At 44.6% G+C, this 27,615-nt stretch overlaps 1 protein-coding gene across 2 annotated transcripts; it reads left to right on the top strand.

Moving 5' to 3' along the window:
• Positions 1–215: 215 nt before the first annotated feature.
• TERF2 (telomeric repeat binding factor 2) lies at positions 216–27,206 on the top strand (the record flags this gene model as incomplete). Of its 2 annotated transcripts, none has more annotated exons than XM_080937336.1 (10): positions 216–594; positions 690–785; positions 1,758–1,888; positions 12,040–12,126; positions 13,893–14,039; positions 15,934–16,034; positions 18,247–18,639; positions 22,607–22,692; positions 25,016–25,056; positions 26,084–27,206. In XM_080937336.1, the coding sequence occupies 10 exons, from the start codon at positions 216–218 to the stop codon at positions 26,240–26,242; spliced, it is 1,620 nt and encodes a 539-aa protein (XP_080793462.1). In that variant the 3' UTR covers positions 26,243–27,206. The 2 variants fall into 2 exon arrangements, with proteins under 2 accessions (XP_080793462.1, XP_080793463.1); XM_080937337.1 differs by having other exon boundaries at positions 18,247–18,455; positions 26,084–26,219.
• Between the last annotated feature and the right edge of the window lie 409 nt (positions 27,207–27,615).

Genomic DNA, 27,615 nt, shown 5'->3' with positions numbered 1-27,615 from the left:
CATGCGATTATTTTTCATATTTTTTACAGGGTCCCAAGTCTGCAGCGTAGTCTTCAAAACAGCGCGCCTGGCTGGGCTGTGGGGACTCCAATCCCCAGCAAGCATTGCAGTTGACACAACGGGAACTACGGAGGCCGAGGAGACGGGTGGAGCCCCTCCGCCTCGGTCCTTTCCCTCCCAGAAGCCCGCGGGCGGCTTGGAACCCCGTCGGTATCATGGCTGCGGGAGCCGGGACAGCGGGCCCTGCTTCCGGCCCGGGCGTTGTGCGTGACCCGATGGCGTCACAGCCGAGGAAACGGCCCAGCCTGGAGGGCGGGGAGGGCGCGCGGCGGTCGAACACGATGGCGGGAGGAGGCGGGAGCAGCGACAACAGCGGGCGGGCGGCGAACCGGCGGGCATCGCGCAGCGGCGGGCGGGCTCGACGGGGGCGGCACGAGCCGGGGCTGGGAGGCGCGGCAGAGCGGGGCGCGGGGGAAGCTCGGCTGGAGGAGGCGGTCAACCGCTGGGTGCTCAAGTTCTACTTCTACGAGGCGCTGCGGGCCTTTCGGAGTAGCCGGTACCAGGACTTCAGGCAGATCCGGGACATCATGCAGGGTGAGGGCCGGCTCGAGCCGCGGGGAGGACAAGGTCTGTGGGGGGCATGACCTGGGCTCCGGGGCTCGCGGAGCCAACCATGTCTTCTTTCCCAGCGTTGCTTGTCAGGCCCTTGGGGAAGGAGCATACGGTGTCCCGGTTGTTGCGGGTTATGCAGTGTCTGTCGCGAATTGAAGAAGGAGAAAATTTAGGTATGGCTATTTTTTGTGTTCTTTTCTGGGCTTACTTACGTAGGGTTTTGTTATTTTCAAACTTAACATCCGGAACTGAAAGATTCCGGGTTAAAGTGCACTACTGCTTTCACTGCGGAGGGCTTTTTCATTCAACGATGGTTGAATTCTCTAATTCTAGTTTTCTTCGGTTAAAGTTCCTTGGCTGGTTTTATGTGGGGTTTTGTTGTTGTTTTGTTTTATTTTGTTTTTTCCCACCTGTTAATTGCACACCCATTTTTGTTACTACAAGTAAGTTAGGTCAATAAGGACACATTTTCTCCTTCCTACCATAGTAAAGCGAGCACCCCCAGCCCCCATACATAAGTTGAATTTGGCACCTACTTAACAAACTGTCTTCATTGTTGGCCACTTGTATCTGAGGAAGATGTGGTATTCTGGGTTTTGGAGGCAAATGTATATGTTATAACTGAGCTGTGTTAAAAAAAAATATTGAGAGATAATCACTTGAAATATGTTGAAGCTGTGTGTAGTGAAGAGGCAGGCAGATCTCTTGAATTTGAAGCCAGCCTAGCCTACAGAGGGAGTTCCAGGACAGCCAAGGCTACACAGAGAAACCCTGTCTTGAAAACAAACAAAAAAGAAATATGTTGATTTGAATTTGGACCATATATCAAGTGCATAAATAAATGAAGCTTTTACTGGGTTCATATGGTCCTTTTATATTATTATTAGTTGTTGTGGTTTTTGTTTTGTTTTTAAATGACAGAATCTCTCTACATAGCCGTAACTGTTGAACTCACTGTGTAGACAAGGTCGGCCTCTGCTGTTTGCCTCCTGAGTGCTTGAGCTTAAATGCCTCGTTTGCATGATTCTTTATACAAATGAGTCTTACAGTGTCTACGTGCTTTCGTAGATAGCTTTGTATACTTTTTGAACATGTTTGCTGCTCCATAGCCAAGAGCTTCAAGTGGAAACTGTGTTTTGTCCTAGACTGTTCCTTCGATATGGAGGCTGAGCTCACACCCCTGGAATCAGCTATCAATGTGCTGGAGATGATTAAAACAGAGTTCACACTGACAGAGTCAATGGTTGAATCCAGCAGAAAACTGGTCAAGGAGGCTGTAAGACACATTTACTACTTTATTTTCTCGTCTGGCAGAAACCAGGGATCCTTTGAGAAGTCATTGTGGAATCTTTTCTGTGTGGGTGGAGGGAAGAGCAGGTGGAGAGAGAGAGCAAGTAACAGTCATCTCTTCACAAGTCCTCTAGGTGTAGAGATTATAGCTCTGTGGTTTTTTTTTTTTTTGGTTTTCTTTGTGGCATGGCCTTGGCAGGAACAACCATTGAACTGGGAAGTGGGTTGATGTTGAAGACTGCTGTTTTGGAAGTTATTGTACCATTGAACACTGAGAAGAGGCCCCCAAATATCTCTCTGGTCCTGGGTTTGGTGGCCGTTGTCTGTAATAAGGCAGAAGGACTGGTTGGGGTCTGGGAAAATGTGGGACTGAGTTTTTTGACTGCTGAAGGAAGGATGTAAGGAGTGTTCCCTGCCCTAGACTAGAGTCAGGGTCAGCCAGGGAAGAGGCACAGCACAGACGGTGCTCCAGAAGAACTCTTTAAACAAGACAAGTGGCTCTGAGTTTTTCTTCTCCAGGAATCAAGGCTGAGGGTATGGAAGCGTGTGCATCGCTGGGGTGGAAGAGCGGCAGGAAAGTTAAGGCTAACAGAAGAGAACTGCAAAGGGCGAGAGGTCTTAGAGGTAGAGGAGGGAAACCTTGTTTCACAAGGAAGACATTAACTATACAGGGTACTCAAATATCCTGTTCATTTGTTTTTAAAAAACAAAAAAACAGATACCTGTTCAGTAAAGGACCTGGAGCAGGAACTCCTGGTTAGTCTTGCAAAGGATGCTTGGATAATTGTTATTCAGTTCAAGGAGGAATAGTTTATTGCAGGTTTTTAGTATGGGTATGTCAGGTTGTGTTGAGTGGAAATGCCAGAAAAGTCCTTAGCGATGGAGTAGAAGCCCAGGGGTTTCTGAGAATAGCTCAGACTGTCCTGAATGGAAGAAGTGTTAGCTAGTCAGCTCTTGTACAAATAAGGACTGTAGGTTTGTCATCTGGCCTGTCTTGCAGAGGAGTCTTTGTAGGCATGTACACATTATAATTTTTTTACTTAAGCACGTGGGTCTCTTTCTGTTTTTATTTGGGGTTTGTTGTGAAATGAGATCTTACTGTATACAGAGTAGCCTCCACCTCTGTTCCTGCCTGGGCCTCCTCAGTGCTGGCTTGTACCACACAACCAGCTGTGTTATTATGTTCATGTTCTAAATTTTTGTTTGTAATGTCTGTCAGTGAAACCTAAACTCCCTAGGGCTGGAGAGATGGCTCAGTGGTTAAGAGCACTGACTGCTCCTTCAAAGAAACCCAGGTCCTGTTGCCACCACCTACATTGAGGCTCACAACAGAAAATCTACTGTGGTAGTAGCAAACATCCAAGTTACACTCCTGGCCCTTGTTGTAATTGTCACTTCAGTATAACTAAGTTAGGATGGCAGTGAGTGACTATTAGCCTTGAGTTGCCAAAGGCCAGGAAGCCAGTGGCCTACCTGGGTAAGGTTATGGCTCAGGATTTTTAAAATAAACTCATTGTTAAACTATCAGCTGGAGTTGGAGTGCCGTGGTTGGTGGCAGTCTGTGTGCCTCACATGTGAGAGACCCTAGATTCAATCCTTAGCACTACAGAAATAATCAACATGATTGCTGTCATTTCGAGACTCAGCTGGTGCAGGGCATGTTGATGCTTATTTGAAATTGCAGTACTCGGGAGGCTTAGGTGGGAGGATCTTGGGTTGCAAGCAAGCCTCGGTAGTAAGAAGATCCTGTCTAGGATCTGAAAGATCTGATCCACATCTGATGTGGCTCATAGCAGGACTCACTGTGGACCAGCTGTAAGGGTAGTGTACACATGAGACTGTGTCACTGTAACAAAAACCAATTTGTCTTAATCAGGGTTTCTATTCCTGCACAAACATGACCAAGCAGCAAGTTGGGGAAGAAAGGGTTTATTTAGCTTACACTTCCATATCGCTGTTCATCACCAAAGGAAGTCAGGTCAGGAAGCAGGAGCTGATGCAGAGGCCATGGAGAGATGTCATTTACTTGCTTCCTATGGCTTGCTCAGCTCTCTTTCTTATAGAGCCCAGGTCTACCAGCCCAGGGATGGTACCACCCACAATGGGCTGGGCCCGCCCCACCTTGATCACTAGTTGAGGAAATGCCTTTCAGCTAGATCTCATGAAGGCATTTCCTCAGCTGAGGCTCCTTTCTCTGTGATAACTCCAGCTTGTGTTAAGTTGACACAAAACCAGCCAGTACAATTGACCCCTTGTCAACTTGACACGCAAACAAATCAATATTAAGCTTCAACCCTTACTTTCTTGTTCATCCCCAAGATCTAGATAACCTTAAGAGTCCCACAGCCTTTACCAATTCTTATGTTTTAAAATTGCAATACCTTTAAAATATTCAGTCTCTTTTAAAAATCAAGGTCGTTTTACAATTCAGAGTCTCTAAACTGTGGGCTCCACTTTTTCCTTCAAGAGGGAAAGATATCAGGGCATAGTCATAATCAAAGCAAAATTAATCTCTAACCATCCAGTGTCTGGGAATCCACTTACAAACTTCTGGGCTCCTCCAAGGGCTCGGGTCACTTCTCTAGCTCTGCCCTTTGTAGCACACACCTTGTCTTCTAGGCTCCAGCTGCCAGTTCTCCACTGCTGCTGCTGTTCTTGGTGGTCATCTCATGGTACTGGCATCTCCAAAACACCACTGTCAGTCTTGGGGCACTAATTGCTACTGAAGCTGCACCTTCACCAATGGCCTTTCATGGCCTCTCACAGTGCTGAGCCTCAGCTGCCCTCCATGACCCCTCATTCCTTCAAAACCAGTACCACCTGGGTGACTCTCGCACATTACCAAGTCCAGCCACAGCACGAGCTACAACCTTGGCTATCTCTGGAACACAAAACTAAGGTATTAAGATAGGGTCTGGGATCTGGTTCAGCACTAACTGGAGGTCAGATCTCCAGTGTCAGTGCTGAGAGAGCATGGTGGTGCCATAACCTAGCCTCAGAAGGAGATAAGATCTCCAGGACAAGGTAGCTGAGAGGGCCAGCTGCGTCTGAGAGCTCTGGGTTTGATTGAGTGACCCTGCCACAGTAAGGTGGAAGAAAGATAGTGGGTAATTAAAAAGAAAAAAGTATCAAGTGAACTAAGTTAGAACTTCTCAGTTGATGTGCAGAGATTTCTGGAGGTCTCTGAGGCTCTCTCAGAGGACACTTTCAATTCCTAAAACTGGCCAATTCCCTTTTTAAAAGTTTTTTTTATTAATAAGGCTATTTCTGTGTGTACATGTGCATTATTTGTAGGATGATCAGAGGACTACTTTGTGAAGTCTTTTTCTCTCCTACCTTTACATGGGGTATAGGGATTGAGTTGAAGACTTCAGTTTTGTATGGCAAACTCCTACCCGCTGAGCCAGGCATGGTAGTGCACTTATTTAATCACAGCACTAATGTGGCAGTGGCAGGTGCCAGCCTTTTCTACATAGTGAGACTGGTGTGGGCGGATGTTGCTAAGTTTGTTGGTCGGGAGGAGTGGTACAATGGTTAAGAGCACTGGCTTCTCTTCCACATGGTGCCTCACAATCCATGGTAGCTCCTGTCCCAGGGGATCTGATGCTCTCTTCTGGTCTTTTCAGGCACTGCACACATGGCGCACAGACAGAAATGCAGGCAAACACCCATACACATAAAACAATCTGGGGGCTGGGGTTTGAGATAGGGTTTCTCTCTATACCCTGGCTGTCTTTCAGGGCCTATCCTGGAACCCTGGTCTGTGGACCAGGCAAGCCTTGGACTTGAAATCTGCCTCCCAAGTGCTAGGAGCAAAATAAAGCTTTTTTAAAACAAGAATTTGCTTCTTCTTAAAGTTTGATGTAAGAGCAGGACTGATGAGGGCCTGTAAATCTTAGCTCTTTAGGAGGCTGGGGCAAGTTCAAGGTCAGCATGGTAAACTTAATGAGATCCTATCTAAAGAGAGAGAGCCGGCTCAGCAGGTAAGGGCACCTGCTGCCAAGCCTGACAGCCAGAGCTTACACCTTATACCCCAGCCCTAGGGCAACATGGTTGAAGGAGAGAAACAACTAGAACGTGCTGTCCTGACCTCCACATAAGCACTATAGCACATACTCTGGTACACATCCATGTACACACACATTAATGAAAGGATATTTAAAACTAAGGGCCATGGCATAGTTCCACAGAAGATCACGTTGCTGCCATGTCCACTTGAATCCCCAGTGCAAACACCCAAGGAAAAGTCTGAAGTCAACAATGTCCAAACAGGGCTGGAGAGGTGGCTCAGCGGTTAAGAGCACTGACTGCTCTTCCAGAGGTCCTGAGTTCAATTCCCAGCAACCACATGGTGGCTCACAACCATCTGTAATGAGATCTGATGCCCTCTTCTGGTCTGTGTGAAGATAACTACAGTGTACTCACATAAAATAAATAAATCTTTAAATTTAAAAAAAAAAAAAGATGTCAGAACAGTCTTCCCATGAAGGCACTCAGGCACTCAGACTAATCCCAGCAGTCAGAAGGTTGCAGCAGGAGAATTGACATGAGTTCCACAGGCCAGCCTAGTCTGCATAGTGAGTGCCAGAGTATAAAGAGACTCTGTCTTTAAAAAAAAAAAAAAAGAAATAGAATGGGAAAGAGGGCAGGAAAGAAAGTCCTCTAGTCCAGACTGACCTCAGATTCAGACCCACATGCCTCTGCCTCCCAGCACTGGGTGTGTGGTATGCTCCTCTGTCCCCACATGCTTTTTTTTTTTCCTGCTGCTTTATGGTTTATTTCTGTAAACTTTAGTTGTTTGGCATTTCTCCCCATTATAAACCTATCTTACCTGTTTTGAAAGTCTGCTTGTAATGTCCTGTCTGTCTAAATTAACCAGAGCCCATTCATAGGGCTATGGTCTAAAAATCTTAATAAATCCCAGAGAGAAGGAATTATACTTTTTCCTGAAAGCTTTTCAGGAAAATTAACTTACAAACTCAAGCTCCCAGCATAAACTTCAGCTTTGAAATTTTTCACGTTTCCTGTCCTGTCTCACAAGTTAAACTATGGGTGGCCTGTGTCCCAGCTCCAGGCAAGGAAAGCACAAAGGCCGTCTCCTTACTATGCACACTGTGCAGAGCAGCTGTTGAGGACTCAGATATGTAAATGGTGAAGCAGGAGAAGAAGACCAGAATTGGAAGTTTTACCAAGACTAGTGTGGAGTAGTTCCCATTTTCATCTTGCGTTTTCTAGAATGGACTCCTGTTAGGCAGCCCGAATGAACACTGATGTGTACTCCAGGTATGAACAGAAGGAGTTCCAAAAGACCTTCTCTTTCTAGCCTCAGGAACTTGCTCATGGATTGAGATAATGGTGGGAAAGTCTATCTTTCCTTTTATTCTTTCGCTCCTGTTCTGGCCTCAGGCAGTACTGCCTTGGTGCTGAGCAGTGATAACTGGCAAAGCATGGGTGGGGTTGGGGTGCAGGGGTGTGTGCAGGTTGCAGACAGGGTCTCCCTATGTAGCTGTTTCTGGCTGGCTGAAACTCAGAGACCCACCTGCCCTGTTCTCTGAATGCTGGGATTAAAGGAAGCACCATCACACTTCGCTGTTGGGAGATTTAGTGTCCCTAAGAGTCTGTTCTCTCTACTTATCCAGTTCATATTACAATCTCATGGCTGATTATACATATAAGAAAAGGTAAATGAACCGAAGTAACCAGAACAAAAGATACAGATAGGGATGAATGGAGTAAGGGAGACCCCAGGCCTGGGTGTCGATGAGTGAGTGCTGGAGAGTGTGAGTAAGCTCCTACGTGTGTGTGTGCTTGCTTATATGTGCGCGAGTGTGAAGCCCTTGCCACACATATGACGGATGGCATTTCAATCACTAAATATAGTAAATGAAAAAGGACAGTCTTCAGTAGTTGCTGTTGAAACAATGGGATGTCAATATGTAAAAATGAATCATGACTATAAACATATTTCATACCCAAAAATTCAAAATAAATCACAAAGAAATTGTAAACTGTAAAACCATGAAACTTCTTAAAAAGATTTATTTACTTATTTATTTATTTTATATAAGTACACTGTGGCTATCTTCAGACACACCAGAGGAGGGCATCAGATCTCATTACAGATGGTTGTGAGCCACCTTGTGGTTGCTGGGATTTGAACTCAGGACCTCTGGAGTGCTCCTAACCACTGAGCCACCTCTCCAACCTCCAACCATGAAACTTTTGTTGTCGTTGGTTTTTGCTTTTTTTTTTTTTTTTTTTTTTTTTTTTTTTTTGGTGCCTGAGTGACTATATAACCTCAGCTGTCCTGGAACTCCCTATGTAGACTGGCCTCAAATTCCTGCCTCTGCCTCCCAAGTGCTAAGATTAAAGGCATTCACCACCACACCCAGCTTAAAACCATGAATCACTTAAAAGCATAAGGTGGTTTTAACTAGCACCTCAAGTTCAGTTCAGTGTTGCATGTCTGGTATCCCAGCACTTAGGAGTGGAGGCAAGAAGAAGAAGAGTTTAAGAACTGCACTACAAGGTCTTACTGAACAAGAAGAATAGGGGAGTGGGGTGCTGGAGAGGTGATTTAGTTAAAGCACTTGTTCTTGCAGAAGACCCTGGTGTCGTTCACAACCATCTGTAACTCTCTGATCCTATGCCCTTGTCTGACTTCCATGTGCACCAGGCACGCACGTGTTGTACATTCTTACCTACTCATACACATGAATAAAAATAAGCTTTTTTAAAAACCCCTAAGAGGAGAAGTTGATAGTTGGGGCTTCAAAAGTTAAACCATTTGTTCTAGCTGGGCATGGTAATGCATGCCTTTAATCCCAGCACTCCAGAAGCAGAGGCAGGCAGATCTCTGAGTTCATGGCCAGCCTGGGCTACAGAGCAAGTTCTAGGATGTTCAGGGCTACACAGAGAAACCCTGTCTTGAGAAACAAACAAACAAAAAACATACTTTTGTTCTGAGGAAAACACTACATAGAAGGATAAACAGAACTGGAAGAAAATATTTACAAGTCATATCTGATGAGACTAGTGGGCATGATGTAGAAACAACTAAGTGTGTATGTATGTATGGATGGATGTCCACACCTATGCACCTCCCTCTTCCCTGAGACTATAGTCTCATTCTGTAGCCCAAGCACTGAGGTTACAAGTTAACTTATCACACTGAGCTAAAGTGCTTTTGTTGGTTGTTTTGTTTTGTTTGTTTGTTTTAAGACTACTGAGGCCCTGGCCTGGAATTTACTTAGGCTTTGAACCCAGAGACCCATCTGCTGTGACTCAAGGCATATACTACCATGCCTGGCTAATGTTCATTTGAGGGTTTGGTCAAGTTTTTAATTTTAGAGTTTTTTGTGTGAGTGAATGAGTGTGTATGCATGTGTGTGTGTGTGTGTGTGTGTGCTGCATTGGTGTTTTGACTGCACGTGTATCTGTAAGGGTGTCAGATCCCCTGGACTGGGAGTTATGGCTGTAAGCTACCATGTGAGACTTGAACCTGGATTCTCTGCAAGATCGGCAAGTGTTCTTAACCACTGAGCTATCTTCTAGCCCTGTAATTTAGTAACATTTTAAATAGTGAAACTATATTATCTTGTTTTGCTATAGGATATTCTATAGCCTAGGCTTTTTGTTGAACTTACAAGTAGCTGAAAGATAGCCCTTGAACAACCTCCTCCTTCTGCCTCCCAAATAGCTAATTGCATGTTTTTGTTGTTTCACTTTGTGGGGGCTGGGAAGGAGGCTCAGTGTTTATGAGCAGTTGCTGCTCTTGCAAAGGTTCTGAGTTCAGTTCCCAGTACCCACTTAGCTGCCATTACAGCTCCAGTCCTAGATGATCCAACAGCACCCTTTTTGGTCTCCACAGGACATATACATATATGTAGAAAAACACACATACACAGACAAAATAAAATATTAAAGCATCTTTGATTAAAAATAAAAGCCAGGCAGTGGTGTCACATGCCTTTGTTCACAGCACTCAGAGGGCAGAAGCAGGTGGATCTTAAGGACAGCCTGGTCTTAAGAGCGAGTTCCAGGACAGCCAGGGCTACACAGAGAAATCCTATCTCCTTCCCCCCAAAAAAAGAGGTGCAAAAAACTTTTCTGAATTAATAAATGAAATGAAATGTGTGAGTATATACTGTGTGCCAGCGCCAGGCACCCACTGAAGCCAGAAAAGGGCTTTGATCTCCTGGAGTTTATATTAAAGGCAGCTGTGAGCTTCCTGGCCTGGGTGCTGGGGCTGGAACTCTGGTCCTCTGCAAAGTAGCAAGCACTCCTAACCACTGAGCCATCTCCAGCCTCTAAAGTCTATTTTTTTCTTTTTATTTAGGAGAATGGGGGTGGAGTGCAGTGTTGTGTTTTTCTGAGTAGAACCCTGTACTAAAACTCACTCTGTAGACCAGGCTAGCCTAGAACTCTGAGATTCACCTGCTTCTGCCTGCTTAGTGCTGGGATTAATGGCGTACACTGTCACCACCTGGCTCAAGTATCTGCTCTTAACAGTTTAATATCTGACACTTTTCTCCTCCATCCAAGGACAATATGTTAAATGGATTTTTAGAACTCTGTGATAGGCTAGGAGCTTACTCCATCCCTTCCATTTATTAATCCATTATAGTACCTCCAGGAACTATGAACCCCTGGGAGGGTGTGGATAACTGAAACAGTTACACATTGATGATAGAAATGTTAAGTAGTAACCATTTGGCTGCCCCTCACCCTGTTAAACAAGTATATTCCAAGAATCCTACTCCTGTATATTTACCTCAGAGTTGAGGAGTTGTTCACACAAAAACCTGTTTTATCATCTCAGTTCGTAATGACCAAAAACTGTGACCTACCAACAGTTCTTGAGTGGATAAATGAGTAAACTATAATATATTCCAAACAATACAGTAGTGCTCAGCAGCAAGAAAATGGAACCCTGGAGGCATAGAACTCAGTGGACTTACATTGTGCAGAGTAAAAGAAGCAACCAGGTGCTAGAGCACAGCCTGCTGGCAAATGTCTGTAATCTCAGATCTTGGGAGGCTGAGGCAGGAGGATTTAAGGGTATGTGATGATATCCTATCTTAAAAAAAAAAAAAGGAAAGAAATGGTGCCACTTTATGCCTGAAGTATTTTGTGTCTTTACACAAAATAGCAAAAAGAAGAGCTTAGGAGGTGGGCTTTGAGGAGGGCACTAGTTTTGTATTGTTGCAGATCTAGATGTCTGGGCATGTTAACATTTCATGCCATATGCCCTAAACAGTTCTTCTGTGTACAAGTTAAATGCAGTTAAACCTGATAGAATGGTTATGGTTTATAAAAAAATAAAATAAAAGCTGTGTTAAGTATAATAATACTTCTGCTGAAATGACGAGTACATAAACGTGGTCATCTAAAAAGATGGTTAATTTTGTCTTCAAAGCGTTTGTAGTCATACCTGCTTATTGACAGGCATTTGTTATCAGTTCCATCTGCTCCGCATGGCTGTACTTACTAACATGTAAAAGTGTCCTCTCAGGTGTCCACTCACTGCTGCCTTTCCCGTGTGTGTTCCCTCGGGGTTTCTTTCCTCTTCTGATGGGAGCATCTGCTTCTCCTGGCTCTTGGTCGTTTTCATTTTCTGTTGTGGGTGAGCTGTTTGCCAATTTCAGTATTTCCCCACACACTCTAGCTAGAGTAGCTAGCTGGCATTTGTGGTATCAAAGGCTTGGTTTTGTTGTACAGAATAGGCCTCGGCCCTTTTCTGGAAAGAACAAGAACACTGGTCAGCAGATCCCCACCCCTACTTCAGAGCTCTTGTTCCCAAAGAAGATTGGGATCAATTGTTCCACATACTGAGACTCTGCTGTAATTCCCACCTGTTTTGTCTTTCCTTAGGCAGTCTGGCTCAGCTTAGCTAAGTCTGTAGCCCAGGGGATCCAGTTTTGCTCTCAGGCATTAAAAACAATCAAAAAAACTACATATATGTTTCCTCATAATGCTTGAACAGTAATGTTGCCTTTTAAATACAGGAATTTGATACAGTGTGAAAACAGTCATAGTTGGTTATAAGATTTAGCATTTCAGCAGAGTGTATTTTGGTATTTGTTATTTTAATGACAATTGTCATTACAGAACTTTTACATTTTTCTCCTTTTATAGGCTGTCATTATTTGTATCAAAAACAAAGAATTTGAAAAGGCTTCAAAAATTTTGAAAAAATACATGTCCAAGGACCCCACAACTCAGGTAAATTTGATATATTTTTATTCCTGTGACTTAATCCATCTCACTGGTTTTTGTGGAGCAGTAAATGTTAAGAATGTCATTTGTCCCAAATGTGGTAAGGCAACTGTTAACTCCAGCACTTGGAGAGATGGATGCAGGTGCAAGGGCAGCCTGGTCTACATAGTGTGTTCCAGGCTAGCCAGGAAACTTCAGAGTGAGACTGTCTCAAAAAAAAAAAAAAAATCATCTAAGTATTCACTTTTAAATACCCAACATCTTGTCTGATCCCAGCCTCTCAGAGCTTTTGCTTATGGAGCTTTTGGGGGGTCCCTCCTGAAGTTTTAATAATAAATACACAGAGAGACATCTACGTAGTATAAAGCCATTGGCCTGTTTGCTTGGGCAGTCTCTCAGCTAGTGTCTAACTTGTCCCCCACATGGCTCTTACTGCTCTGTCCCACCTTGCTTACATCCTGCTCTGCTTCTCTCTCCTTCTTGTATGGCTCAGAGAATCAAGAGGACTGCAAGTCTGGGGACTGCCTTGGGCTAGAGTTAATTCAAGGCTAGCCTAAGGCACACAGGTAGACTGTTTGAACATGTTTACATCTTGTTTTTTATATTTAAGGTAAGGTAACTCCGACTCTAGCTTCAGTACCTGAGACTGGCTTATCAAGATTTCGTTTTTTCAAACTACTTATCTTGCTTGTTCTGTTGGCTTTGTTATAGAACATTTAAGTAATTGGTACCAAATATTCAACAAAAAGTATGAGACTTCCAGCCCTGTCTGTATAGAAGCTAGCCCTGTAGGCTTAGAAGGCTACTTTGGGAAGGACTTAACATCACCATTTCCTGTCAAAAGGGCAGACTCATTTTGAGTTATATTCTCAGTTGGGTTCCCTTCCTACAACTTGTTTTATTTTATAAATTTAAATTTTAGGCTGAGGAATATTGTTCAATGGTAGGACATTTGTCTAACATGTCTGGGTGTGAACCCTGGCACCAAACACATACACAACCCACGCTAGCTCCTTTTGTTGTTTTGAAGCAAGGCTTCTCTATGTATCTGTGGCTACTTATTGAACTAAGTGTAAGTAGACCAGGCTGCCCTCAGACTAACAGATATTGCCTGCCTCTGCCTCTCAAGTACCATCATGCCTGGCTAAGGCCTCTTGATATTTGAAGAGCAAGTGTGTAGTACAAAATTTAAAAGGTGTTCTAAGGGCATGTAAAATTGGGTGAAGGTGCTTGATACCAAGCCTGGGAACCTGAGTCCACCCCCAAGACCTAGCTTGTCCTCTGACCTCCACACTTATGCTATTACACACAGACACACACACACACACACACACACACACACACACACACACCTCTAAAAATGTAGCAATAAAACTGAGAGCTGAGTGAAACTCCCCTTGCCTGGCCTTCACCTGTGGCTACTCAGAGGCAGCCACTGTTACTCTTATCCTTGTAGAGATGCTGTCTACAGGCAGGTGCTGTGTACACATAAGCCTCTGGTGTCCTCCATCTGCATACAGAACACAGTGTTAGACCTGATTCTCTTAGTAGTGTATCGAGGGATTTTCTGTTAACATGATAAGGCTGCTTTTTCCCTTTTTATCATTAGCTGCATAGTAACCCAGCATGGCTGAACCACAGCTAGCCAACCTGGCCTTTGAGTTGTGGGACAGCTTTACAGATGTTTTGGTAGTGTGTTCTGTCTCTGCTCAGCCCTGATGTTTTACCGTTCTCTTCCTTTCTCCTGTTGCAAATGCCAATCTTCCATGTAGAAGCTAAGAACTGATCTCCTGAACATTATTCGGGAAAAGAACTTGGCCCACCCTGTTATCCAGAACTTTTCCTATGAGATCTTCCAGCAGAAGATGTTGCGCTTCCTGGAGAGCCACCTGGATGACACGGAGCCCTACCTCCTCACGGTGTGCCTCTCCTCAGTTCCCATAGCCATGTTTAGGTCCTTGAGTGTGAGTGGAAATGGAAATTTAGAAGTGAAAAGAGTGTGTGACTGAGTGCCTGTGAGATGCCTAAGATGAGCTACTGCCTGTGGCCTGTGAGAGATGGAACTTTCCCTGCATTGTATGTTCTTTACATGTGACCAGTATTATAGTTAAAGTAGTGCATTCTCTTATAATCTATGTGGTTCCCACAGCAGCAAAGTCTGAGCACAGTGATGGGAGTTGGTATGTGAGGGCATGAGGTAGGGAAGGAGAAGCTACAAGTATGACACCATCCACACGAGCCGGATTGAGGAGATCCATTCATTCGTTCATTCATTTAATGTGTGTGTATGTGTGTGTGTGTTGCTTGTACACATTTGTGTGGTGCTCAAAGAGGTCAGATCCTCTGGGTCTGCTGGAGATATTGTTATGAGCCTCCTATGGGTGCTGAAAATCAAATTTGGGTCCACTACAGGAGGATTGTGCACTCTTAACTGCTGTGTGATTCTCTTGCCTTACCAACACCCCCCTGAGATAGGGTCTTACCACATACCCCAGGCTGGCCTGAAAAACTATGTAACCTAGGCTGGCCTTAGACACACATCCATCCACCCATCTCTATGATAAGGTGTGGGCCACCAAACTATACTGGTCTTGTGAAGACAGTCTTTAGTTGAACTCAAGAGGGTATGTGGTGAACCACACCACTGTTCTGTACAGTAAAGCAGTTACGTAAAAAGTCTCTGGGTTTGATCCTCAGCACCCCCAAAAAAGAGAGTGAAGTAGGGGAACCAGGATTTTGATAATGTTAAAAAGTGCCTGTTGTAATGATGGATCTGAGGCCTATTAGGGTAGTGTCAGTGGTAGATCCTGTCAGCTGTTAGACAAATCTCAGATTACTCCTAAAGTGGGGAGTTGGGATAGCTTGCAGGAAATATCTGGGTGCTAGGGGCCACCTAGACCAAATGCATTTCTTTGCATTGGGGGTATCTGGGGAGTCTTTGTCCCTGTATTCTGCTTACATGAGGATAGAATTGTAATGAATGGAACAGTCTAACAGAGAAAGACAGATGACAGTTAGGGCAAGAATGTCCTGCCTAGAGCTTCCTGTGTGTGCTGGTAATGGTTTTCAAATAATTGTCAGTAAGACAAAACAAATTTGTGGGGATATAGTTAATAAAAATTATATACACAAAGTTATTCCTATCTGTAAGTTATCCTAAGTTTTAAAAAACTGAGCCAGACATTGTGTGGCATGTCCCTATGATAGCAGCATCCAGGGGACAAGCAGGAATGTCACAGCAAGTCCAAGACCAACCTGCTCTGTCTTTTGAGTACTGGGCCATCCAGAACTTCATGCTGAGACTCTGCCTCAAAAAATCAAAAAACACAACAAAACAGGAGGTACCTAGAGAGTTGGCTCAGCGGTTAAGAGCATTCACTGCTCTTGCAGAGGACCCGTGTTAGGTTCTGGCTTCTGTGAGCACGTGATACACATGAACTCTGCAAGCCCATGAACATATCTCATATTCTTAAAAAATATTTTTAAGAAGAAGAAGGGGAAGAAATTTAACTTTTGTTTTTGATTCCAAAAGAGACTTGGAAACCAGGAACTGGATTGGGACTGAGGTGGGAAGAACAAAGGTGCAGTGCAAGAGAGTTCTCAGTGTAGGTAGCCATCTGTGGAGGACTTGCTGTGGTGAGGAAGAGAAGTCTGAGGATGCCCCATCATGCTGTTCCATCTGTATCCTCCAGCCTGTGCCTAGTGGATTTGTAAATGTGTTGCTTGTGTGTCTAGTATGATCCTGGTGAAAGAAGCAGATGCTAAGTGAACTTTTGTGGCTTCCTCTTCCTAAAGACACCCTTCCTTTCCTAGGTGGCTAAAAAAGCTTTGAAATCTGAATCGGCTGCTTCAGGTACTGTGAAGGAAGATAAGCACCGAGAGCCTGCGGAAAAACCGCTCAGAGAGCCTCCAAGGTAAGATGTCCTTTTGTGGTTGTGGAGGAGACATTTTGCTGATGTTACCAGGTTATTGGCATACCACACTTAGAGAGGCAGAGACCATGGCCTGGGAAAATGAGGCTAGCCGCGTGGGGGTCTGTCAGGATCCCGATTGGCACTCCCACAAAGGTTGGTTGTTTTTACTTCTTTGTCTCACCTGTAGCTTGTGGATTAGCCCACCTCCACTCCCACCCCATCTGACTTTGTAGCCTAAGCTGGCCCAAATTCAGCAATACTCCTTCATCTTCGTATGTGTTAGGACTGCAGTGCGAGCCGAGTACCTGGCTGGATAGATGATACTTTAATTCACTCCCAGGTAAACGAATCAGAGCTGGGCATGGTGACACACAGATTTTGGGGGAGGGATGGTTACTGGAGGAAGGGTGCATTGTGTTGTTCTGGCTGTCCTGGAACTCACTGTCGACCAAGCTGGCCTCAAACTCAGATCTGCCTGCCTCTGTGGCACATAGCTTTAATTCCAGCACTTGGGAGACAGGGGCAAGAGGCTGAGTTAGAGGCCAGCCTGAGCTATGTATAGTGAGACCCTGTCTCAAAAAAAAAAAAAAAAAAAATGAAATAAACTGGTTGCAGGTGTTAAATAAAAGGAAGGAAGACAAGTCTGCATCTCAGGTCTGTGATGTACCATGAAAGCCAAAGGGTAGATTCCTGCAGTGGGTTAGGAGTACATTTTTATATACTCATAATTCTAGAGGTTTGAGGGTCTATATGTAGTGATGGCCTTCTTGTTGGCTTGCCAACTGATGGAGGAGGAGGAGGTGTGTGTGTCTCTGACTCCCTGGTCTTGAGTACATTGGTAGTTAATCTTGGGGTCTCTATCCTGATGGCCTTTCTAATCCCAGTTACTTGCTGGGGCTCTATCTTCAAACCAGGAGTTACATGTCAACATGTGACTCACTGAAACCTTATTTAAGTCACAACACCTTGGTTTGAAATACAGAGAGCCAAATGGGTCCAATAATAAGACATTCCAAAGCAGGACACTAAGAAGAAGAGATAGCATTTCTTGTTTTTTCAGTTGCTCTTTTGTGAAGAGTGTCTAAGCATTCCACAGTGAGTTCAGATTTTGTGTGTGATGTGTCCTCTTTTTTATGGTTAGATTTCAAGTTTTAGATACAATTTTTTATTTCAATTGTGTGCATTGTGTATGGTGACTATGGGTTCCTATGGAATCTAGAAGAGGGGTTTAGAGTAGCTGCAGCTGGATTTATACACAGCTGATGATGAGCCACCTGATGGAGGAGTTGGGAACTGAATGTGGGTCCTTTCTCCTCTGCAAGAACATCAAGCATTCTTACCACTGAGCTAGATTTCCCAGTTTAACTTTGTGGGCTGGAGAGATGGCTCAGAGATTAAGAGCACTGACTGCTCTTCCAAAGGTCCTGAGTTCAATTCCCAGCACCCACATGGTAGTTCACAACTATGGGATCTGATGTCCTCTTCTGGTGTGTCTGAAGACAGCTACAATATACTCATAAAATAAATGTAAAGAAAAAAGAAAACAAAAAAAAAAAAAAAAAACCAACTTTGTGTGTGTTATTATGACATGCTTGTCGGGGGAGGTTGGCCTTCAGGCTGTTAGTTTGCCCTTTACTGACAGACGTTACTGTAAACTCAATAGTTGTTCCCAGGGGGTCGATAAAATATTTGTAAAACTTAGTCAAATTGCTCCAAAAACACATGGCACATCACTTTCTCAAGACACTGGTTCGAAAAGCCCACTAGTTGCTTCTCATATGAGGTCTGGACTAGGATGGCGGAAAGTGGAGATTGACAGTAAGACTGTAGTGCTGTCCGTTGGTTGCCCTGTAGATGTGAGGTTGGCAGGTTCTGTTCGGAGCTCTTACATGATGGAAAACTGCTTTGATCATACAGACTGAAAGGGCTGACAGCACACAGACTAGGATGGCCTAGGTTCCTGCAAGGTTCTCCTGTTCAGAATTTAAACTTGATACAACTTAGATTTGTGCTCAGTAAGTGAAGGGTTTCATAAACAACAGCTGTTGAACGGAAGCAACCTGTCTTCCCCCTCATGGTTTTTGTATTTTATTTTGATGGGCAGTCTTGAAGAGCCCTCTGTTTGAAGCCTTATATTTTACAAAAGTCCTGCTTGCTTAGGTATGTTTCCACTGTAGGGATACTAACTGTCCTGTGTGTGCTTTATTTGCAGACAGCCTCGGAACCCTCCAACCACCATCGGAATCAGGACTCTGAAGGCAGCTTTTAAAGCTCTGTCTACTGCACAAGACTCAGAGGCGGCTTTTGCAAAACTGGACCAGAAAGATCTGGTACTTCCTAATCTAGCATCCCCATCATCACCAACCCACAAAAACAAGAGACCCAGGAAAGATGAAAACGAAAGCTCAGCTCCTGCTGAGGGTGAGGGAGGCTCAGAACGACAGCCCAGGAACAGTCGCATGACAATAAGCAGATTGGTGTTGGAGGAGGACAGCCAGAGTACTGAGCCCAGCCCAGGCCTCAACTCCTCCAGGGAGGCCATGTCAGCATCACCATCCAAGCCCAGAGCTCTCAGCCAACCCCATACAGGGGAGAAGAATCCCAAGTATGAAGACCTTCTTTGTAGCAGTTTGGGGGCTGGTTGGTGGTCCTGGTTGGGCCTGGTTTTACTTCCATGAATGAAGTAATCTTCAGCTAAGCCTCTCTCCACCAAGGCTTGCTCAGCCAGCTAGAATGAGACTGGAGCAGGAACTGACAATGTGGCAGTCCCTGCCAGTTCCCAGCCTACTGTAGGCCAGGGCATTGCCCTAGGGCATGATAAGGAGGGAAGGTTTCTAAGCCTTCTGCCTGTTGATCTAAGTGCCTCAATGACTAATATTAGCCTTATTTGTGAAATTTGTCTGAGTTGGGCCTCATTATATTCGGTATTTATGAAAGACCAATGAGTACTTAGTTTTATACCTGTCATGATCATTTGAGACCCAGCAAATTCAGCAAAGATTTCTAATCTTCCATGTTGTGCTAGCTGCTGTGGGTCAGTGGTTAGAATATGTTAATTGTATAAATTTTATTGGCATCATGACTCCCAGCCCAGGTTTTGAGTACTGTGCCCTTTGTGCCCTGTGGACCCGCCCTCCAGGCACTGATTTGTTTGTGCTCCCTGAACATGCTGTTTGTTTCTCCTGTACATTCACTTCCTCTCATTCCCACAGCGGACTGTCATCCTTCCATTGTTGCCTGTCAGAATCCATTGGTGCTTCAAAGGGGAGAAAAACTTAAGTGTTTTCTAGGCTCAAGCACTTCCATATGTTTTCTTAGGGACTGTGCAGTGCTCACTCCATGAGATGGGGTTAGCCCTATTGACTAGATGAGGAAGGCTCAGAAAAGATACGAGCTCACCTGATGTCACACAGCTGAAAGTAGCAAGCATGGGTGTTTGGAGGTCTTGAGCAGCAGGATGTTGACATAGCTGAAGCCACATATACCAGTTACCTCTCCTGAAACTCTTCCCTTCTCCGTAGACTCTTATATAGCTGTCCCTGCTGTGAGTCCTGCCACGCTGATCTCCCAAGTCCATTGCCATCTCTAGACATCTTGTGTATTGTGATCGTTTGGAGACCCTCTTCTGACCTGTCCTGTGAATGGCAGTGGCACATGATAACATGGTTTCCTTACACCGTGTGCACTCCTGCATTCAGAAAAAGCCAGCTCTTCACACTTTGTCCTTACACCTCACAGAACCCCTGTGAGATGCAGATGCTGCCCCCCATAAGCAGATGGAGAAACACGAGCATGCAGGATCCAGTAGGGTTGTAAGTAGGAGACTGAAGGTTGCAGGTGTACCCAGTGCTGGCATATGTCCAGGGTATGAAGTATGAGGGGTACAATGCAGTAAGGGTTGACAGAAGTCTACCAGAGCAGCCACTTGTTTCTGTCAGTGGAGTTTAATGGGACACAGCCACATACAGCACGTAGGACTTGTCCATGGCCACTGTGGCATTCTGGCTGGGAAACAAGGAGCGGTGACAGGCACAGCAAGTCTTGCAAAGCTGAACACACTGTCATGTGAGTCTATCTTGAGGAAGTATGAGGTACCCTGGGAGCTTGGGGACAGTTCCTGAGCCTGTTCATACAAGTCTTAGGTGGACTACATCCTGTGGAACAATTGTGGGGCTGGCCTGAAAGAGAAGGAAGGCAGCAGGTGTATTGTGGGTCAGTCTGTCATTACAGCTGCGTGGGCATGGGAAACCGGTTGTTAGTGAGTGTTGGGAGGATGTAGCATGAAGAATGGTGGCAGGGATGGGCTTTCGGGCCAGATCTTGAGGGCACTGGAGTCTGGCAGGCAGGCAGACAGCTTCTTAAACTTTGGGTCACAGTTACAGACTTTTTTTAAAGATTTATTTATTTTACTTATATGAGTATACTGTAGCTAGACACACCAGAAGAGGACACCATATCTTGTTACAGATGGTTGTGAGCCGCCATGTGGTTGCTGGGATTTGAACTCAGAACCTCTGGATGAGCAGCCAGTGCTCTTAACCGCTGAATCATTCCTCCGGCCCCAGATTTTTTTTAAAGGTGTATGTTCCCAGGCTTGTGAGGCATTACTGAGGGAGGGTGGGAGGCTGATGATAGCTACGGGTAAGCAGGGAACGCTTGGGGAAACAGGGACACAAAGACTCAGCAGCTAAAGGCAGCTATGAGAAATTGCCTGAAACGCAAGACCATAAGACCTAGATTAATTTTATCCCCTGAAACACCTTGTACATGGTAGATATGGCGTTTATTGATCAAGTAAAAGGGATTCTTAGACTTCTATTTAAGGGCTACCATTCCCCAAATGTATGTATGTAGGCCAGCGGAGGGTTATGGCTTGTTCATTTGGAAAAGGAGAGGGACGAAAGCCTCAAGAACAAAACCCAGCAGTCACAGGCTAGTTCACAAGTCCCAGCTAGACCAGTGTTGATGAAATTTGACCAGTGAGGAGCATAAGGAGCCAGAAATGACCTGACTTGTCCTGTGCAACACAGCCACCTGACAGCTAGGGACACTCCACATGGGAGAAGTGAACAGGGCATGTTACAGGGGCTGGTAGGCTCCAGGCAGTCCTTACTGAAGCTGCACAGAAGGCAGTGCTGAGATTTGAGGACAGGTTCCTAACCTGCCTTTGTAGTCTGCAGAGGGGGCAGAGCAGCAGCTCCAGGGAACCAAGGTTCAAGCTGACTTCCTGGAAAAGTAGAGAACTTAGTAACTTGTTACCTGTCTGTAAATGATCCACAGTAAAACTGAAAAGAGGCTTGTAAATGTCACTTGGTTCCAAGTAAATTATTCTTTCCAGATTTAACCCAATTAAGCATGGTATATATTGTCTGCCATTTGTCTCGGCTATTTGGTTTGATAATTTCTTAGGAAAACTACAGAGGAGAAATGGGGGTGGAGTGTGTCTTGATTGGCTTTGTTTTAAGCCCAGCTGTAACTAGCTCTATGTGGCCTCAAACTGGCAGACAGCAGAGTTTTCTGTATTGGGATCAGTAGCTTTAGACTGGGACTGTAGCTCAGTTGGTAGAGTGCTTGCCCGACAGGCATGAAGCCTTTGGTTTGGTCCGAAGCTAGAAAAGGCCTAGTGACACTTGTAACAGAACCCTTGGTGGAGGTTAGAAGATTGGCAAATTTTAGGCCAGCCTGGTCAACTGTCACAAAGGAAAAAAAGAAAAAAAAAATCTCAACTCTTGGGAGGGGAGTGTTGAACAACCCTTTCACAGGGGTTCATAACGGCAAAATTACAGTCATGAAGTAGCAACAAACACTTTTTGGGTTGGGGAGGGGGTCTACCACAACATGAGGAACTGTATTAAAAGGTCTCAGCATTAGGAAGGTTGAGAACCACTGCTGTAGTTATAGCTTGTGGTTTAGCCAGGGTAGGAAATGGCCTGGATTCGTAGACCATAGAGGAGGAGTGTGCTGGTTTTGTTGTTTAAATAGGCAAGCATACGTATCTCAGGCCAGCTTTGAACTTGGTATTTTCCCATCATAGTCTCCCATGTATTCTCACGTGTGGGCCACTGGGCCTAGTCGATACAGGTTTGTGATGTTGCCTTGGTGGGGAGAAAAGGCTAGTGTAATAACTGATGAAAGTTATCTTGAGTTTAGCTCCAGGAATAAGGGGGGTACCAAAGTCTAAATACAGGAGTAGAGCGTGGCTCTGCAAAGGAAGAGTTTGTACCTTTGAAGTTGGAAATGTACTAAGATCTTTAAAAGTTCCCAGCCCTCACAAGGGTGAGGCAGGAGGATTGAGAGCTCAAAGTACCACCCTATCTAAAAACAAAACGAAGAACTAAACAAATGAAAAAATTACAGTTTCAAGGGAGATGGCAATGTGACGACAGACTTTACTCAGCGCCCATTTTGATGCTTGGCCCTGCAGGATGGGACATGTTCATGTATGGAGATGCCTGGAAAAGGGACAGCGAATTTGAGCATTGCATATTGAATCCCGAGTATGTCTGAAAGTGAGCAGAGTTCAGTGTTGGGAAGAGAGTTTTTCCTGACTCACCCTCATTGTTTTACCCTAGAGCATCGAAAGACAAGTGGAACAGCCCTAACGGGCCTGAAGAGAAAGAAGTTTGGGTGGAAGAGGACCAGCTGTTTGAAATTCAGGGTAAGCCCTCTTGCAGATGTTTGCTGAAGGAAGAGGGGTACGTGTTAACTGTCATTTGGAATCAGACTGTTGGGTTTCCTTTGCAAACAAGGTCTTTCTAACCCAGGCTGGTCTTAATCTTAGGATCTTCATATGTCAGCCTCCCAGGTGCTGGGATCGTAGGCATGTAACACATTTGCCTCCATGTATTTCTTTTCCTCCCCCCCCCCCACCCCTTGGTGGTGAGACAGGGTTTCATATAGTCCAGTCTGACCTTGAGCTCCTTCCTGCACTTCTGCTTCCAAAGCTCTGGGAACAACACCTATTTTTTTTCCTTTTTGTTTATTTGGAGACATGGCCTCTCCATACATAGCCCTGGTTGGCCTGAAACTCTATATAGGCCAGTCTGGCCCATCCATCTGCCTTTGCCTCCCAAGTGCTAGGACTAATGACATGCACCACCACACCTGGCTCATATTGTACGCTCTTGTAGAAGTCGCTAAGAGCTAAATCTGCATTTGGAGGGTTGTATAGACTTGTAATGGCAACAGTAATTCTTTCCCAAATTCCGAAGGTTTTGTCCTTAAGAAGTTCCCTCCAGGAGGGCCAGCTGCCAAGCCAGCGGACCCAAGGTGTTCAGTTCTCAGCTACATAGTGGAAATAGAGCACCAGCTCTCACACAGGGCTTATTGTGAGTGTGTACACACATGTACTTAGAAAATGAAAATATGTTCTTATTGTAATAAAAAAAAGCTTTTTAAAAATACCTTCATAGAGACTGGGCCTGGTGACATATGCCTTTAATCCGAGCATTCCTGTGATAACGTCACATATTAAGACCCTGTCTCAGAAAAAAGAAAAAAATATACTGCATGGATTGTGTGAATATCAGAGAACAAATTGGAGGGACTGGTTTTCTTCTGACATATGAGTCCTGGGGATTGAACTCTTGTAACCAGACTTGGTCATGTGCATTTTTACCCACTAGGTCATTTCACCAGCCACTGAGGATTTAAAGTCCTTAGCAGAAAACAGTAAAGTGATTATTTCAGAACACTAGTTATAAACAGGTTGTAAATCGGTGTTTGTGTGTGTGTGGACTTGTACATGTTACCTCAGTGGTGATAAAATACTGAAGAAGCTGTCGGATCCCTCAGGGCTGGAGTTAAAATGATGGAGAGCTGCCTGATGCCGGGACTACAAAGCTCACCTGAGTTATCTCTGAAATATGGGCCATGAAAAATTCTCCAGCCCTGAGTTTTTATTTATTTTATTTATTTTGGCCTTTGAATTTAGCCCCTTGTGTATATTAGGCTGACACACTCCCACAGAGTTGTGTACTAAACTTTTATATATGATAGAGACACATTACCATGGAGCTGTATGCCAAACTTTTATATGTGATAGTTCCTCAATGGATTTAGAAAAAGATAGTAACGGCAAAGAGCTTGAAGTCCTATCATTAATCATGAATTACTGGGGTCAGGCAGAAGTGGCCCACAGTTTTAATCCCAGCTCTCAGGAGGCAGAGGCTGGCTGGCAAATCTCTGAACCTGGTCTGTGAGTTCTAGGACAGCCAGTCAACACAGAGAAATCCTGTCACAAAAACAAAACAAAAAAAGCAAAAACACCTCAAGATCTAGACATGATAAAACATGTATTTTTCTACAGAGATAATTTGTAAAACTTGTGTTTTTGCATTGTTTTTATACTAAGTGCAACTGTCAAGCATCTCTAATTCCACAATCAGACTCAGGGACCATTGGAAGGACTCAGTGGTCAGGACAACTGTTATAAACATAGATAAGGTTTATAAAGTAAAACAAACTCGGACTGGAGAGATAGCTCAGTGGTTAAGAGCACCGACTGCTCTTCCAGAGGTCCTGAGTTCAATTACCAGCAACTACATGGTGGCTCACAACCATTTGTAATGGGATCCAGTGCCCTCATCTGGTATGTCTGAAGATAGTGACAGTGTACTTACTATATATAATAAATAAATAAATCTTTAAAAAGAAAAAAAAAACTCAAAATCTATTGGAAGCCTGTTTGTAAAGTGTTTCTTTGTTCTGGTTCTCAGAGCCTCAGGTGATTGCAATCAAAGAACAGAAAGAGGCTACCTTTCAGTCAGTGAGTTCTCAACAGTATCCTCAACAGTAGTGAAATTTGTTTCCTGCTGGTGTTATGGTTCTGGGAATCAAACTCAGCCTTTTCAAGCTCGACGGTTACTCTACCACTGAGCTGCATCCCAGCTGCTTGCAAAATGTAAACCAAGTTTTCTTTTGGGGATACTCTCTGTTCACATAAACTCTAAACTGAATATGCTTTTCATGTTTTCCAACAGCACCAGATGAAGACAAGTCATTCAATTTAACAAAAAAGCAGGTAATTTAAAACTCGATGTATGGATGTTTTGCCTACACTTAAGACTTTGTTTCTAATTATGTATGTGCGGGGCTTATACATGTGATGCCCATAGAATCTCAGAATGTGAGAGCCTCCAAAGCTGGAGTCACAGCTGATTGAGAGCCGCCTACTACTGGTGCTGGAAGCTAAAAGTGGTATGTCCGTGTCTGCAGAGGCCACATGTGGGCGCTGGAACAGGTCCTCTGGGCAGCCTGCCATCTCATCTCTCCAGCCCTTAAGATTTTTCTGATGAGTTTTACAAGTACCAGTAGAACAAGTCCCCTTCTCGGGCATGTTTTACCATGCATCTGGCAAAAATACCTCTCAAGGTAGTTCAAACACTGGATTTTGATGTTTTGTTTTTTTGGTATGAGAGGCAAACCCGGGGCTCACACATCCTTGGTGAGCACTGCTACTGAGCTCACCCTGCCCCTTTTACTTCTTTTTATGTTTCAGTGGTTTCAGGGTTTTGGGTTTTTGGTTTTTTTTTTTTTTTTTAGTTTTGGGGGGATTATTATTTTTTTTCCTGTGTGAGTGTGTTGCCTGCATATATGTCCATGTACCACATGTATACAGTGCCCCAGGAAGCCAGAGGAGGACATCAGATCTTCTTAAACTAGAGCTTACAGATGGCTGTGGTCCACCATCCAAATATAGGAAACCACACCAGGGTCTTCTACAAGATCATCCAGTGTCCCTGACCACTGAGCCATCTGTCTAGCCCCAATAAAGAATGATATATCAGAACTTTGATAGTTACTAACTATCCAGACTCAGTGTTGGTCTCCGTTCTTCAGTTTTGGACAGTGTCTCATGTACTTCTCTGAGACAGATCTACCTGTTTCTGCCTCCCAGGTGCTGTGGTGCCACACTCGGCTTGTATCTTGTTGTAAACCCTGCTGTTGGGTTCAGAGCATGCTCAGGATTTTTGAGTTTGATTTGATCAATATGTTGAGAAAAGTAAACAGCAGCACGTTCTGACAAGTCGCTTGGTTTTCTTTTGCAGAAGTGGACTCTAGAAGAAAGCGAGTGGGTGAAGAGTGGAGTGCAGAAATATGGGGAAGGAAACTGGGTTGCCATTTCTAAAAGTTACCCCTTTGTTAACCGAACAGCTGTGATGATTAAAGATCGATGGCGGACCATGAAAAAACTCGGCATGATCTGAGAAAGGCTTTTATAGCCACAGGACTCAGAAGAACATGGTTCTCAACAGTTGCCCCTGATGCTGTGATGTCTCTTTCAGAAACTGGACTGAGATGAGAATTATGGCAACCTTCTTCTGTGCTGGAAGGTCACGGGGCAGTCCCGTCACTGTTGATGGAGATCATGGAGCTAAGAAGCAGGGCTACCCATGGTTGTGGCCGGCCGGCCGGCAGGCACACAGCTTGTACAGTGCCAGGATATTATTAGTGCTCCTTTAGTGGTTTGCTTCAGTTTGAGTCCCCAATCATCCATAAAATCTAAGAAATGATGGTCTCCATGAAATCCAAAAAATATGATCTCATGCCTGTTAAAACCAGAAATGAGAGCATTATCGGGAATGCATTTAATCTTCGTTGAGTTTTGGCCTCTGATTCAAGTACAAAGGAACTCTGTGTTGAGTCCAGATAAGAGATTTTTCAGTCCCTGTGAAATCAGATTCCTTTTAAAAAACCCGTTCGGCCACTTTCATCCACCCCTGGACCTGCCTGTCTCAGCACCCACGTTGACAAATGCTGGGCTACGAGGCAGGTTCATCTGCCGCACTTCTCACAGGTCGGACAAGTGGTTTTTGGTTAAATGGTGATTGTAGATAAACTTAGCCCTCCCCCGCCCACCCTTTTCTCAGAGCTCTTCGCTATGCTGGACTTTTAAAGTTTAAAAATCATTTGTTGAATATAATGCCTAACTCACCCTCTGTGAGACAGTTGCTCCCACGCCTCCCTGGTCTTGCTTTGTTTGTGTCTTGCCCCAAACTCTGACATACCCTACTTTTGTACTGTGTTGTGCTTGCACCCTTACAGACTGTCTTTTTAGCAAAAACAAAAACAAAACAAGAAAAAATGAGGAAAGTGTTTTCTGTAATCTTTTTTTTAATATGAGAGTGACTTGTTCTACTTGTAGCGTTCTTCATTAAAGTCTTACTTCTCTCGAGTCTCTGTAGCAGTTCATTGCAGCCCAGCATGGGATTCCCCTGCAGCTGCTGCACGATGCTGCTGAGTTGGTGAAGCCACTCTGTAGTCCATGGATGCCAAGCCACACGTGCCATAGATTTCCCTCTCATTCATCCCTTATCCAAGGTATCACTTTAGGGATTGAAGCATCCTGACTTTCTGTCTGCTTAGTGAGTGACAGGCAAGTTGAGAGACGTGTGCAAGTTTGTTTCTTCTTTAATGTGATTGGAATGTGGAGAGTGTAGTTTGCAACTGCCAGCCTAATCTGGCAATGATACTCCTGCTGGTCGCACCAGCCACCACAAGCCACCCAGGCTGCTTGATGCAGTGCCTTGTAGCTGTCACCAGTAGTGGCCTCCTTCCATTCCTGGTTAGAGTCCTGCTT

Source organism: Micromys minutus (assembly GCF_963924665.1).
Source record: "Micromys minutus genome assembly, chromosome: 24".
Classification (NCBI taxonomy): domain Eukaryota; kingdom Metazoa; phylum Chordata; class Mammalia; order Rodentia; family Muridae; genus Micromys; species Micromys minutus.
Note: the sequence above shows the minus strand (reverse complement) of the source record. Positions and strands in the feature narration are given on the sequence as shown.